Raw genomic sequence first — 14,590 nt, forward strand, 5'->3', positions numbered from 1 at the left:
ACAAATTTCACAACATAAGTCAGTGATAATAAACCTGGTGCTTTAAAAAAAGGTGCGCTGGATTGAGATGCTAACTTGCTTGGGACTGTCATAAAGTTCGCAATGAGTCATTCATTAGGACACAGAGAACGGGTTTTGCGGCTGGCTTTTTGCCAAATAATCAGGTGACAACAGACCTGAGAGAGGATTGGGAAACGGCAAAGAAGTTGACCGAGTCCGCCAGCACGCTTATCCGCCTGTCTGAAGTTCTTAATAAAAACTTTGAAGAAGTATTTGAAAGCGGCGTCGTGTTCCCTCTACGCTATACAAATAGAAATATGATTGGCTATTTCACGATTTAAAGAGGCTTTGAGCAAGAGAGGACACCCAAAGGCGAGAAAGGGGAGGTAGGACAAAAAAAAAGGCAGGGTGGGACCGAGGCAAGACAGGACAGCGAAAGTCGCTGAAAATACGAGACAAGGAGAACTGGTGCAAGGGGGAGTACGTTTTCCGCCGATCAGTCTGCTTTCAACCCCAGGCTGGGACTCGGTCGAGGGTCTGGAACTGGAGGAACTGCACCATGATCTCCCTGCCACTGCTGTACCTTTGGCTCCACAGCTGCGTCCTGGCGGATGGGTTCCGCGCCTTTGCCTCGGATTCCAGGGTGCGGGCCAAATCGGTGCAAGTAAACGCTGACCTCGCTCGCCACCTGCGCACCGTCAGCCCTCGGTTCCTGTCGGTGGCTCTGGACGCCTCTCTTCTACGGCAACATGCCCTGGATTTATTACAGTAAGTAGCTGGTGAACGGAGGTGGTACTTCAGCATCAGACTAGTTTGTACAAACCCTCGGGGCTGCCTCATTCAGGGGTCTGGTCACACCCCGAGACGGTACTCACGGAGGGGTCTATAGCCCCCAACCCCAGACGATACTCACTTGAGTGGTCTGTACACCTTCTACCGGGACGGTACTCGCTGAGGCGTCTGTACAAACCCGATTCTGTTCTCTGTTCAGGGACTCTGCTCACTGAGGGATCTGTACAACACTTCGGGACTGGATCGTACGAATGATTTGTACAATAACCCCGGAAACTGCCACTGTATAGTTTATATGAAAATCCCGTCTTTGTTCTCTCTTTCTCTCTTCCCTCTGTCCCGTTGCTCGGTGTTCTTTCTTTACTTTCCATATTCCTCTCTTTTTCCTTTTTTTTTATAGTATTTCGTACTGTGTCGGGGTGATGGGGGGAGGTTAGGTGGGCAGTCTTTCATCATTGTGGGGAAACGGGTGCACTTTGAAAATGCAGCCTCGGGGCGAATAGTCCGGCTTCTGCGGAGGAAACAAAAGACGAAGATGTTAAGCTAATAACGCGGCGGAGTGTTGGTGTATTACCCCCTTTCTGTGCAATAATGTACTTATTGATAGAGAGTTATGCATGCCAGCTATATTTTCTCCTAGATTCGCTTTATACATATAAAGTGCGATTTTGTTTTTTTTTTCTGGAATTACCTATCTATCCGAGAAAGCCTTTTCGCCCCTTTATCTAGGGTACAAACAACAGATCAATAGTCTGTTAAAGTAGTAATGTTATATTTCTTTTGCACTTCAAGATTCCATTGCCTTCTTTGCTAACTGGTACAGTATTAAGGGAATGCTCCGTCACCAGAGTTGAAATATAAAAAATAACCAAAGCGTCAGTCATCTCTCAAGCAGGAGTGGAAGATCCCATGACATTTCTAGAGAATGATCGGGGAAATTCTGCTGATCAACATTTAAACCTCAATCTTAAGACAAAATCTGTTTTTTCGTCGTGGCTTATGATGTGACAATAGGCAGACCATTTCCTTGTTCACACGGTGACTACCCATCATCAATAAATAATGTGGACTGAAACACTATCGAACAATTGGAATGCGTGATTAATGTCATAATAATTGAGATTTGTGTCAATCATTATTTGGTAGTTACTTATCAAATAGTATAGTGTGTCAGATAAAATTCAAATTCTCTCTCTGTACGTTAATTTGCATGCATATGGATTACTAAAATAGACCATATCCCAGGATACTGAGTCATTTGTATAAAAGGAAATAGTTTTGCCTGTTGATTCTTAATCAACTTCTATTCTTGTGGCCCATTTAAGCAACTAATCAGGATACACACAGTGGCCACTCCATTATGTACTTCCTATACCTAATCAAATGGCCACTGAATGTACAAACGTTTATATATTCATGGTCTGTAGCCCATCCATTTCAAGGTTTGACTTGGAACATAGAAATCTACAGCTCATTACAGGCCCTTTGGCCCACGTAGTTGTGCCGAACATGTAACTTGCTCTAGAAATTGCTTAGAATTCCCTACCACATAACCCTGTATTTTTCTAAGCTCTATGTACATATCTAAGAGTCTTTTAAAAGACACTATTGTATCTGCTTCTATCACCTTCGTTGGCAGTACATTCCACACACCTACCACTCACTGTTGTGCATTTGGAGTTGCACTTCTCCACATCACTGTTATAATGCATGGTTATTTGAGTTACTGTTGCCTTCCTGTCAGCTTGAACCATTCTGGCCATTCTCCTTTGACCACTCTCATTAACAAGGCAATTTTGCCCATAGAATTGCTGCTCACCGGATGCTTTTTGTTTTTTGCATCAATTCTGTGTAAAAACTCTAGAGCCTATTGTGCTTGAAAATCCCAGGAGATCAGCAGTTTCTGGGATACTCAAACCACCCTGTCTGGCACCAACAATCATTCCACAGTCAAAGTCACTTAGATCACATTTCTTCCCCATTCTGTTGTTTAGTCTGAACATCAACTGACCGTGCTTTTATGCATTGACTTGAAACCACATGATTGGCTGATATTTGCATTAACGAGCAGGTACACAGGTGTACCTAATAAAGTGACCACTGACGGTACGTAACCAACGCTTGATGGGAATGAATATTCTGTTTGGTATGTGTGTCTGTTTGATGCAATATAGGGGTGGACCTGCTTTCACTTTGGAAAGTTAAACAGCCTACTATATACTTTGTAATGCAGTCTCTTCCTATACCCAGATCAGAGAAGCTAATCACTTTAACAAGAGCCCTGTCACCTGGATATCTGAGGTTTGGTGGAACTGGAGCTGACTTTGTTCTATTTGAACCTAATGATCCTCAACCTTCACCATATGAACGTAGCTGGAAGTCACCAAAATCACAAGGTAAACTGCAGCTTGGTCTACGAACCAAGTCAATGTTATTTTAGATTGTAGCATTATTAAGATGGGTTAGATATTACTAGAAGATCCAGTTTTGAAATTGTCATTCAGCTTTGAAATTAAGATTGTCATCTTAAAAGAAATGTAATAAAAACAGAAATTGCTGAAAACACCCAGGAGGTCACGCAACATTTGTGGAAAGAACAAAGACAAAGACAAGTTCTGAAGATAGATCATCGTTCTGAAAAATTAAGTCTGTTTTTCTTTCCTTAGTTGTTGCCTGGCCTGCTGATTATTTCCAATATTTTCTGTTTTTATTTCAGGTTTCTAGCTTCCACTGTTTTTAAAATTCAATTTATTTGGAAGAACTATATGGTAGTTTGATCAGTCAGTCAACAGGCCCGATTGCAATTGGGGCAAAATGTCATAAAGAACCTTAGTAGGAACACAAACATTGGACGGTATTATCAAACCAACCTTCAGCATTGCAGCAACTCAGCGAGTTGTGTTTGATGGCACCGCTCAAATTTTCATCTTTAACCTTAAAGAAGGTGCTTACAATGTGAATGAGAACATCTCCAAATCACATAATGCAGATTTGGAAAAATATTACAATTCCTTCACCTTGGATCCCTACCAAACAGTACTATCAGATTTAATTTTTATTCTTTTACAAGCTTTGGATGTCACTGAATAGATTCTCCATCTATGACTGGTCCAAAAACTGATTAGGTTTCCACTGCATTTAGAAGAAAGAACATAGAAGAGCTAAGCACAGGAACATGCCCTTCATCCCACAATATAGTGCTAAACCAATTAAATTAGTAATTAGATGCCCAACTAATCTATTTCTTTATTCCTGCAAAATGTCCATACCCTTCTGTTTCCCGCATATTCACACAGATGTCTAAGATCCTCTTGAATACCTCTATTCTATTTCCTTCCACCACCACCCCAGGCAGCACATAGGCACGCACTACTCCCTGTGTCAAAAAAACTTTACCCACACATCTCCTTTGCCTTGTCAGCCAGACACTGGGAAAACACCAACCAGAAATCCATAGGGATACAAATTCGCAAATAGAAATGGAGGTGGTTTGACCACAGCTTGAGGAAGCCAACCAACAACATCACTAGGCAGGCATTAAAATGGAATCCCCAAGGAATGAGGAAAAAGGGATGTCCGAAGAACACATGGAGGAGAGACATCAAGGCCAAAATTAGACGATGGGGACACTCCTGGTCCACGCTCGAGAAACTGGCTCAGAACAGAGGAAAGAGGAGACAGGAGGTCATCAATGATCTATGCTTCACCAAAAGCTAAGGGCCCAAGAAGAAGAAGAGGAAAAATACCTTAAATGCATTCTCTCTGTTATTAGACATTTCAACCCTGGGGTAAAAAGTATGGGCTTTCTGCTCTATCTGTGCCTCTCATAATCTTGTAAACTTCTATTGGGTCTCCCCTCAATCTCCACCCTCCAAATTTGTCCAATCTCTCCTTAAAGCACATGCCCACTAATCCAGGCACCAGGCAGCATCCTCATAAACTGCTACTACACTGTCTCAAAAGCCTTAATGTACTTTGAAGTTTGAACTAATAGGGTGACCAGAAATGACTGCAGTACTCCAGATGTGGCCTAACTAGAGTTTTATAAAGCTACAACATAAATTCCCGACTCTTGAATTCAGTCCCTTGACTAATAAAGGTGAGCATGACATCTTAAAGTTCTAAGTAAATTTATTATCAAAGTACATATATGTCACCATATGCAACCCTGAGATTCATTTTCTTGTGGTGTTCACAGTAAATACAAGAAATACAATATATAATCAATGAAAGACCATCTAACAGGGCCCACAAACAACCAATGTGCAAATACTAAAAGAAAAAACGATAATAAATAAGCATTAAATATTGAGAACATGAGATGAAGAGTCCTTGAAAGTGAGTCAATAGGTTCTGGGAATAGTTTAGTGATGGGCAAGTGAAGTTCAATGAAGTTATTCCCTCTGATTCAAGAGTCTGATGGTTGAGGGGTAATTACTGTTCCTGAATCTGGTGGTGTGTGTTCTCCTAAGGCTCCTGTACCACCATCCTAATGGCAGCAGCGAGAAGAGAGCGTGCTTTGATTGGTGGGGTTCCTTCACAATGGATGCCATACACAAAAGTCATGCTGACTATCCCTAATTAGGTCATGGTTTTCCTGTTGCTTCTAGATCTTATCTCTAAGAATTTTCTCCAGTAATTTCCCTACAACTGATGTGAGTCCTACTGGTCTATAGTTTCCAGGGTTATCCCTATTTCCCTTCTTGAACAATGGAACAACATTAGCTATTCCCCAGTCCTCCAGGACCTCACCTGTGACTGAAGAAGTCATGAAGATATTGATCAAGGCCCCAGTTATTTTACCTCTTAGCTTTCAATATCCTGGATATATCCCATCAGGTTGTGGGGACTTGTCGTCGCTAGGTCGCATCTGGAATTTCCAGTTGGTGGATGATTTCCCTCCATGTCGCTCTGTCCCGACCCTTGTCCACAACATTTCTAGTCTTGTCCAGCTTGGTCCAATCCTTGATGTGATCCAGCCACATTGTTCTTTGCCTTCCTCTTCCTTTCTTTCCCTCCACCTTTCCATATAGCAAGTCCGACAAGATGTTATCTCTCCGCGTAACATGTCCACAATAAGCAACTTTTAGCTTCATGATCTTCTCCAGCAGTATCTGTGGTCTTATCAACTTCGGACAAAACCCTCTCATTTGAAACTTTCTCTACCCAGCTGATCTTCAACATTCGTTGATAGCACTACATTTCAAAAGCATTAATTCGTTTCATGTCATCCTCCTTCGGGGTCCATGTTTCTGATCCATACCTCAGCACTGACCATACGTAACACTCGAGGAAGCGGATTCTACTTTGGATGTCTACCTTCCGATTGCATAGTAGATCTTTCAGCTTCATGAACTGGGTCTTAGCCATACCTATTCTGCTTCTGATCCCAGCTTCACATCTCCCGTCATCTGTCAGACAACTGCCAAGGTAATCAAACTTTTGCACCTGTTCAATGTCTTGTCCATTCACTTGTAATGATACCATCATGAATGGGTCTTTAGTGTTTCTTTTGCTTACCACCATCAACTTTGTTTTCTTAGGGTTGATTTTTAGTCCGTATTCAAGGCTTTTCTCATTCACGTTATGCAGCATAATTTACAGTTGGCATTCGCTGTCAGCTAACAACACGGTGTCGTCTGCATACCTGATGTTATCCACCTTCCGGCCTCCAATTGGAATACCTGTCCCCTGATGGTGGCATTCCCAAAAAATCCATTCTCCGTAGAGGTTGAACAAATCCGGCGAACCAACACGGCATTGCCTTATGCCTCGTTTAATACATACCCATGGTGATAGCTCATTTTCTACCCTGACCACCGCTTTCCGTTCCATTACAAGTTCCTTATTATTTGCACATTCTCCCATCCCAGACCATACTTGTTCAGCACCTCTATTACTTTCTCGTGTCTTACTTTATCAGAAGCCTTTTCATAGTCAATAAAGCGTAAGTAGATGGTCTTTTGTGCCTCAATGCATCTCTCCATGATGTTTCTCAATGCAAATATTCCTTCCCTTGTTCCTGAGCCTTTATGAAAACCGAAGTGTGTTTCTCCAATTTGTACCTGATTGTACCTTTCATTCTGCCGAACATTATTTTCAACAGTAACTTGAGGCAGTGAGTCATTATGCTTATCGTCCTGTGTTCGTTATATTCTATCGTCCTTGGCTTTTTTGGTAAGGCGATGAATACCAATTTGAGAAAGTCCTCCAGAAGATTTCCTGTCATATAACTGTTGTTTAATATTGCTAAAAGGTTCGTTTTTCCCTTCGGACCAAGTGATTTCAGAATTTTAGCGGAAATCTTGTCTTCACCGACTGCCTTTCTGACTGGATATTGAACTTTTTACTGTTGGACTTCGGCCACATTCCACTGTGATACAAAACTTGGCGGCACGGGAGGTCGTTCCTGCCTGTGGCCATCGAACGTGCAGCTCCTCCCGAGGAGGGTCAGCCCCCTGTGCCAATAGACTGGTCCTGGACTTATTTTCCATCTGGCATAGTTTGCATTTTGTTGTTTGATTGTTGGGGTTTTTTGTATTGCTAAATTTACGCTCTATTCTTGGTTGGTGTGGCTGTAACAAAACCAAATTTCCCTCGAGATTAATAAAGTATATCTATCTATCTATCTATTTTAGACTCCAAATCGCACTTTCCATCTCTGACATCAATGTTTTAGGTTGATTAGTCACTTGATTTAATTGTGGTAAATCCTCAATCCTGCTATCTTCAAATAATTCCGAGATGTACTCAACCCATCTGCCCATAATCTCTTCTTTTTCGTAACATGGATTACCACTACCGTCTTCGATACACCCAGCTGATGGCATGGTCCTCTTTAATTTCATCATATCCTTTACCTTTTGGTGAAGGCCTCAATAATCATGACTTCGTTCATGCTGCTCAATTTCTTCGCACTGTTCATCCACCCAATTCCTTTTCGCTTCCTTACGTTTTCTTTGAATCAAGCGGTGTAGGGCTTTGTAGCATTCATTATCCTGAAGTTTTAGCTTTCTTCTTTCTTCAGTTAACTTTCTCAACTGATCAGTGAACCAAGGGTTATGTCTTTTGCTCTTTTTCCGATAACCCAAAGTCTTTTCCGCGACTTCTGTCACTGTTGTTTTACACTTTTCCCAGATGTTCTCCACTGCCATGTTGCTGCCCTCGTCATCTAAGACTGAAAATCTATTCTCTGTTTCAACCATATATTCGATCTTTTTTGCTTCATCCGTAATGAGTAAATCAAAGTCTATCTTATTTGATGGTTTGACCTTTCTCATCATCTTCAAATGCACACTCAGGTCCAATACCACAGGGTTGTGATCTGTATAACAGTCAGCACCAGGGTATGTTTTCACCTGCTTCACTCCATTCCTGAACCGATTGGGTACTAAAATGTAGTCAATTTGGTTTTTTACTGAACCATTAGGACTGGTCCACGTATACAGTCTCCGTTATGGCAGACTGTACCAGGTGTTCGCAATCATTAGTTTGTTAGCTTTTGCAAATTCAACCAGTCTTTCTCGGTGGTCATTTCTTTCCCCAAGCCCGAAGGGTCCTATAGTCAAAACTTCTCTTGCGCTGCCAACTTTGGCATTAAAATCACCAAGAATCACAGTTACTTTGTTGTTTTTAGTTGTTTTCATTAGCTTTTCAACTTCTCCATAGACCATATTGACTTCGTCATTGTCATAGTCTGTGGTTGGCATATAGACCTATATGACGTTAATGTCAAATGGTTTAGTGGAGATTTTAACCATCATCATTCTTTCATTAGTGGATACACTGCCATTGATAGTTCTCGCTGTTTCCTTGTCTATCAAGATTCCAACTCTGTGCTTACGTTCACTTCCTCCTGAATAGATCAGTTGGTATCCCCCATCCCTTTTGAGCCATCTCCCCTCTGTCTATCTCATTTCACATAGTCCGAGTATGTTTATCTTCAGTCTTTTCATTTCCATAACCACATTTTCTAGTTTACCTCGTGTAAGAAGAGATCTAATATTCCACGTAGCTATCCTGACATGAGGCTTTCGCTTGTTGACGATCCTGGTAGCCTCATTCCTACCGTTGCCGGACGCGACTCCACTACTGTTATTCGTGGCTACATTACGTCGTTGTTTTGATCCTTTATTGAGATTGACATATCGGGAAATCATGTACTTGGCAGGTTACAGCAATGGTTTGCCTCTGCCTTCTGCCGGTTGAGTTTAAAGAGATGACCACCACTCTTCTTGGTAGATCATCTACTTGCAGAGAAACCATTGTCTTCCAAAGTTGTAGCTCTTTCGCCTTCCACACCAGTCTCCTGCTGGGTCTGCCATTGGCCATCGCTCGTAACCCCGAGCAAGGGACCCTTACCAGGTGCTACCAGCCGGGTCAGCTGGACCTGGGGCGAATCGCAAGGGAACGGTCGACCACAGAAGGGACTTGTACATCTTCGTATTCTTAAAGCTAACTCCTAATTTATCTTGAAATGCCCTAGCAAGTTAGTATGCTCTATACTGATCTCCCTACTCTCCATATCATTCTCCTTGGTAAATTCTGATATAAAGTACTCACTTATCATCTCATCCACATCCTCTGCCTCCAAGCACATGTCCCCTCCCCTTTGTCCCTGAGTGCTCCTACTCACTCTCTAGTTCCTTGCTCTTGACGTGTATATAGAATGCATAGGGATTCTTTTTAATTCTACTTGCCAAGGAATTTTCATGGTCCCTCTAATTCAGATGGAAATCTGAAAACTGGGTTTACTGAAAATTTTAATTGCTTTCAGCTTGTTGTTAATTCCTCATTGATTTCATTGGTTCAGAACTCTAGATGCCAGTCCAGCTGGCTTGCCACTATCTTCTCAAGGGTATTTAGTGGTGAATGCTAAATACCGGGCATTGCCAGTCATACCAGCAGCCAAGGACAATGTAGAATAAGAGAAAGCTGCAAGTCAATGGGAGAAAGAAAATGGCATACCTTAGCAGAAGGGTAGGAAGCCACTGTCTTTCTGTATTTCATGGCTATCAGAGTTGTACTGTACAAGCATACTTTGACAATAAATTGAACCTTTGAACCCTTTTGTAGACAGATACTTCATGGCAGCCATTGGTGTAGTGCAATTGCTCTTATATTCTGCCAGTTTACTCCAAGGCACGAATATTGGCAATTACTTAAAAATGAGTTGTGCCTAATTTGATATTACTGCATTGTCCCCAAAGTTTCATTACCTGCAAGTCATGATTTAAATAAGTGGCATACACTGTTTAAAATTACAGGACATTCAGCCAGTAAGATCTGCTTGCCATTGTTGGCTGAACAGCTATAGTTGGCAATTGAAAATCATTAGTTGCTGTAATATCCATGCTCATAAAGACTTCTGTGTAATTTGCATGGAATGTCTCTGCTCTACATACTTGAAATAATTGCTTTTATGTATGAATAGTGGTTGTCTGAAAATAGTTCCTGTCATTTAAGTTTTAAAATAAAATCTATTTGTTTTGTCCTCACTCCATATTATCCTGCAGGCAAGATGGAGAGTGGAGGAAGCAAGGATAAAAATAGCACTAAAGGCATGAACTTGGATACATGTACATGCAAGCAGAACGTGGGGGATATTGCACAAAAGGTTCAAATGTCAGTTGTGCTCTGTTGGTGACACCTGCACCTTTGGGTTCACTTCTTGACTACTGTAATGAAGCATTGAGAGTGTGCGTGTTGTTACCTTTCCAAAAGTTGGTAATTGGCTTATTATTGTCATTCAGTATGTACTGAGGTACAGTGGAAATACTTCGTGCTATCGTCATATCAATGCATTGAGGTAATACAGGGAAAAGCAACAACAAAATGCAGTATACCATGTTGTTGTTACAAAGAAAGTGCAGTGCAGCTAGTCAATAAGGTGCAAGGCCAGAACGAAGTAGATTGTGAGGTCAAGAGTCTATCTTATCATACAGAAGGTCCATTCATCAGGCTTATATCAGTGGGATAGAAACTTTCCTAAAGCCTGGTTATACATGTGTTCAAGCTTCATTCTTCTGCCTGATGGGAAGAGGGAGAAGAGAGAATGACTGGGGTGGGAAGGGATATATATATATATATTATGTTCTGCTTTACAGAGGCAGTGAGAAGTGTAGAGAGATTCAGTAGAGGGGAGACTGCTTTTCATGGTGTGCTGAGCTGTGTCCACAACTTTCTACATTTCCTTGCTGTCTCAGGCAGAGTAGTTGCCATACCAAGCTATGATGCATCCAGATTGGATGCTTTCTAAGGTACATCAATAAAAATCGGCGAGGGTCAATGGGGGTATGCCAAATTTCCTTAGCTTCCTGAAGAAGCAGACACACTGGTGTGCTTTCTTGGCTATGGTGTCTACAAACGTTGTACCAAGATGAGCTACTGGTGATGTTTACGCCTAGAACTTGATGCTCTCAACCATCTCCAGCTCACTATCATTGATGGAAACAAAGGTGTAGTCCCACTTCCTAAAGTCAATGATCAGCAGTTTTGCTTGGCTGATATTACAGGGAGTCAGGTCACTCATCTGAGTGCTGCTAGTACCATGTAACCCAGTACGACCTGTCGCATGGTCGGGTGGTCGGCAACTAAACCAGCTCCCCCACCAGGCTTGCCTGGTGAGGAGGGTGGGTAGACACCCTGCAGGACGAAAAACAAGACCTGTCAAAGGGCAGATGAACCCTCTCGTAGGGTCTACAGCCATCTAGCAAACACGTGCCTTGAAGCGCGTAAAGGGCATCCCTTGCATCGAAGCTTGGTCTGGCCATTCACTGCAACAGAACTTCCCCCAGCCATCTTGGACCCCACCATGCCACTGGATCTGGGAGGGGATGTCTGGACCTGTGCAACCCCCCCTACTCACCTAAAATCCATTCATGCACACGCTGTTCCTTTCTGAGGAGTGGGGTATAAACCCCACTAACTGACTGAAAGGAACCATCATCATCCTATGGGATGGATAGCCAGAGAGAGCAGAGAGATTACAGGGAAATTTGCTGCCGTGACAACATGTAACCAGTCTATTTCCTTCCTGTATTCTGACTCCATTTTTTGAGTTTCATCCCATTATGCTGGTGTCATCTGAAAACTTGTAAATAGAGTTAAAGCTGAATCTGGCCATGCAATCTCGAGTATTTAAGGAGAAATGTGGAGTGCCGAGATGTTAAACTCAAGTGTTTTTTGAACTGGTGAACTGAGCCGTGTTCAAGGACTCGTCAGAGGATCTGAATGAATAGACCTCCATTATCACGGACTTCACAAAGTTAGTTGTGGATGACTGCATACAGAGTCTTCCCCAATCAGAAGCCCTGGAACAACCAAGGGATCTAAAATCAGTTGACTCTGGGACTTTGGACACGTTTCTTCTGTCTGTGTTGGCATCCTGAACAGTGCATGCCAAGCTGCTCGATCTGCTGATCTATCCCAGGGCAACAGACAAAGCTTTCAGCCAACACTTTCATTATGAACATGGAACACTCACAATGCGCTGGAGGAACTCAGCAGGTCAGTCAGCATCGGTTGAAAAGATTAGTCAACGTTTCGGGCCGAAACCCTTTGTCAGGACTGAAGGAAGAACTTTGGGGAGGGTTTGAAGAATACTGGTAGTTGAAAAAAACAGTAATTTGAAAGACAAAGGGGTGGGGGAGGGGAAGCAGGGAGGTGATTGGCAGGAGAACAATAGTAGAAGGAGGCGGAACTATGAGGGAGGTGATGTGAAATAGGGATAGAGGAAGGGAGGGGGAGGGAATTACTGGAAGTTGGAGAATTCTATGTTCATACCAAGGGGCTGGAGACTACCTAGATGGTATATGAGGTGTGGGAATGACATTCCTCTATCCCTTCCTCTATCCCTCTTTTTGTAACTGCAACTTGACTTTTTTTTTTATCTTTTTCTCTTCCCTGTGCAGTCTATTTATTTTTGTCTTGCTGACATAGTCATTGTACGTGTCCTACTTTGTATCATTTTCTGCTTGTTTCACCTTTAAACCTGCATTGGTCTGCTTTATGTAAGCCCCTGCCACAACGGTAACACAATTTGTTCGGCCTGGCACATTTCTGTTTAGGCATTACAAATTTGTTCACGTTCACTTTCATCCCTGACAGCAACTCAGTTGTGTCTCTTTCTGCTGTTTCCATAGATACAGCAATTTCAACTGCTCTTTTAAATGTGAGTTGTGCTTCCATTAGGAGCCATTTTTTTTTCATGTTTTGGTGTAAGATTCCACAAATTAAACAATCTCTCAGTGCATCATTAAGCCCAACACTGAACTGACAATGCTCAGACAACTTGGTTGGATCAGTCAAATACAAAGCAAGCTGTATGCTTTCCCACTTATTACACTCAGCAAATTTGATACTTGCTTCTCATTGGCTATTTCATTTGCTTCAAAATACTGCTCAATTTGCTCAGAGCCAGTTATTGTCGTGCAATCAAATCTGTCTATCTTTCCAATGTAGCCAGCCATTTCTGCTCTTCTTTTTAAATTTATGATTATATGACAATCTCACCTGGTCCAGGAACACCACTGGGATTGTGAAACGGGCCCAGCAGAGATTGCACTTTCTGAGGAAGCTTAAACAAGCATCACTCCCCACTAACATCTTAACTACATTCTACAGAGGCGTGGTTGAGAGTGTGCTGACCTTCTGCATCACAACCTGGTACTCCAGCTGCAGTGCTGTCAACAAAAATGCCTTGCAGAGGGTGGTTAGGGGAGCAGAGAAGGTTATTGGGGTCTCCCTACCTTCTGTCCAAGACCTCTTTCAGAGTCGACGCCTCCAGAAGACACGGTACATCATTAAAGACCCCTCACACCCTCTCCATGAACTGTTTGTTCTTCTGCCATCAGGCAAACGTTACAGGAGCATCAAAACTAAAACCACAAGGCTACTAACCAGCTTCCTCCCACAGGCAGTCAGACAGCTAAATAGCTGCTCTACCTGACTCTGCTTTGGATACTTTTAACTTGCACTGGACACTTATAACTTGATTTTAACTGACATGTGGCTGTTGTGTTTTACTATTTGTTGTTATGTTTATTATTTAGTGTTGCGTTTGTTATGTTATGATTGCGCTGCTCCTGAGAAACGCTGTCTCATTCTGCCCTGCAGAGCTGATGTATGGTTAGAATGACAATAAAGTTTTTTGAATCTTGAATCTTTGAATTATTATATTCTGGAACTCACTGTTTATGAACCCATAAATTCATCTGTTTTCTGCCTTTTTTAAAACTCGAACATCTTTCTCCTCTTCACTGAACCCTGGAATGTCTGCATTCAACAGTATCATACCCTCAAAACTAATCAATAAGCTACAAGATGTAGGCCACAATACCTCCTTGTGCAACTGAATCCTGGATTTCCCCAATTGCAGACCCCAGTCATTTCAGAATGGCAACAACATCTTCTCCGTAACTACCATCAGCATAGGTGCACCACAAGCCTGTGTGCTTAGCCACTGATCTACATGCTTTATGCTAAGTATAAACTGTGAGGCTAAGCACAGTTCCAATGCCATATTTAAGTTTGCGGATGATACCACTGCTGTTGGTCAAATCAAAGGTTGTGATGAATCAGCATGTCGGAGATTCAAAATCTAGCTTAATGATGCCACAACAAACATCTTCTCACTCAACATCAGCAAAACCATAGGGGTGATAATTGACTACACGAGGAAACCAGAGGCCCATTGACCAGTCTTCATCATGGGATCAAAGGTGAAGAGGATCAACAACTTTAAATTTTTCTGTGTTATCATTTCAGAGGATCTGATTGGGTCCAGTACATAACTACC

At 42.2% G+C, this 14,590-nt stretch overlaps 1 protein-coding gene across 1 annotated transcript in view; it reads left to right on the forward strand.

The window, feature by feature from the left end:
* hpse (heparanase) overlaps positions 1-14,590 on the forward strand; it is a 40,478-nt gene continuing 25,888 nt past the window's right edge. The window contains exons 1-2 of the mRNA XM_063046751.1: positions 1-768; positions 3,043-3,188. Coding sequence (XP_062902821.1) covers positions 560-768; positions 3,043-3,188 — 355 coding nt within the window. The 5' untranslated portion in view covers positions 1-559. The remainder of the gene's footprint in view (positions 769-3,042; positions 3,189-14,590) is intronic.

This window comes from Mobula hypostoma, chromosome 4 (assembly GCF_963921235.1).
Source record: "Mobula hypostoma chromosome 4, sMobHyp1.1, whole genome shotgun sequence".
Taxonomy (NCBI): domain Eukaryota; kingdom Metazoa; phylum Chordata; class Chondrichthyes; order Myliobatiformes; family Myliobatidae; genus Mobula; species Mobula hypostoma.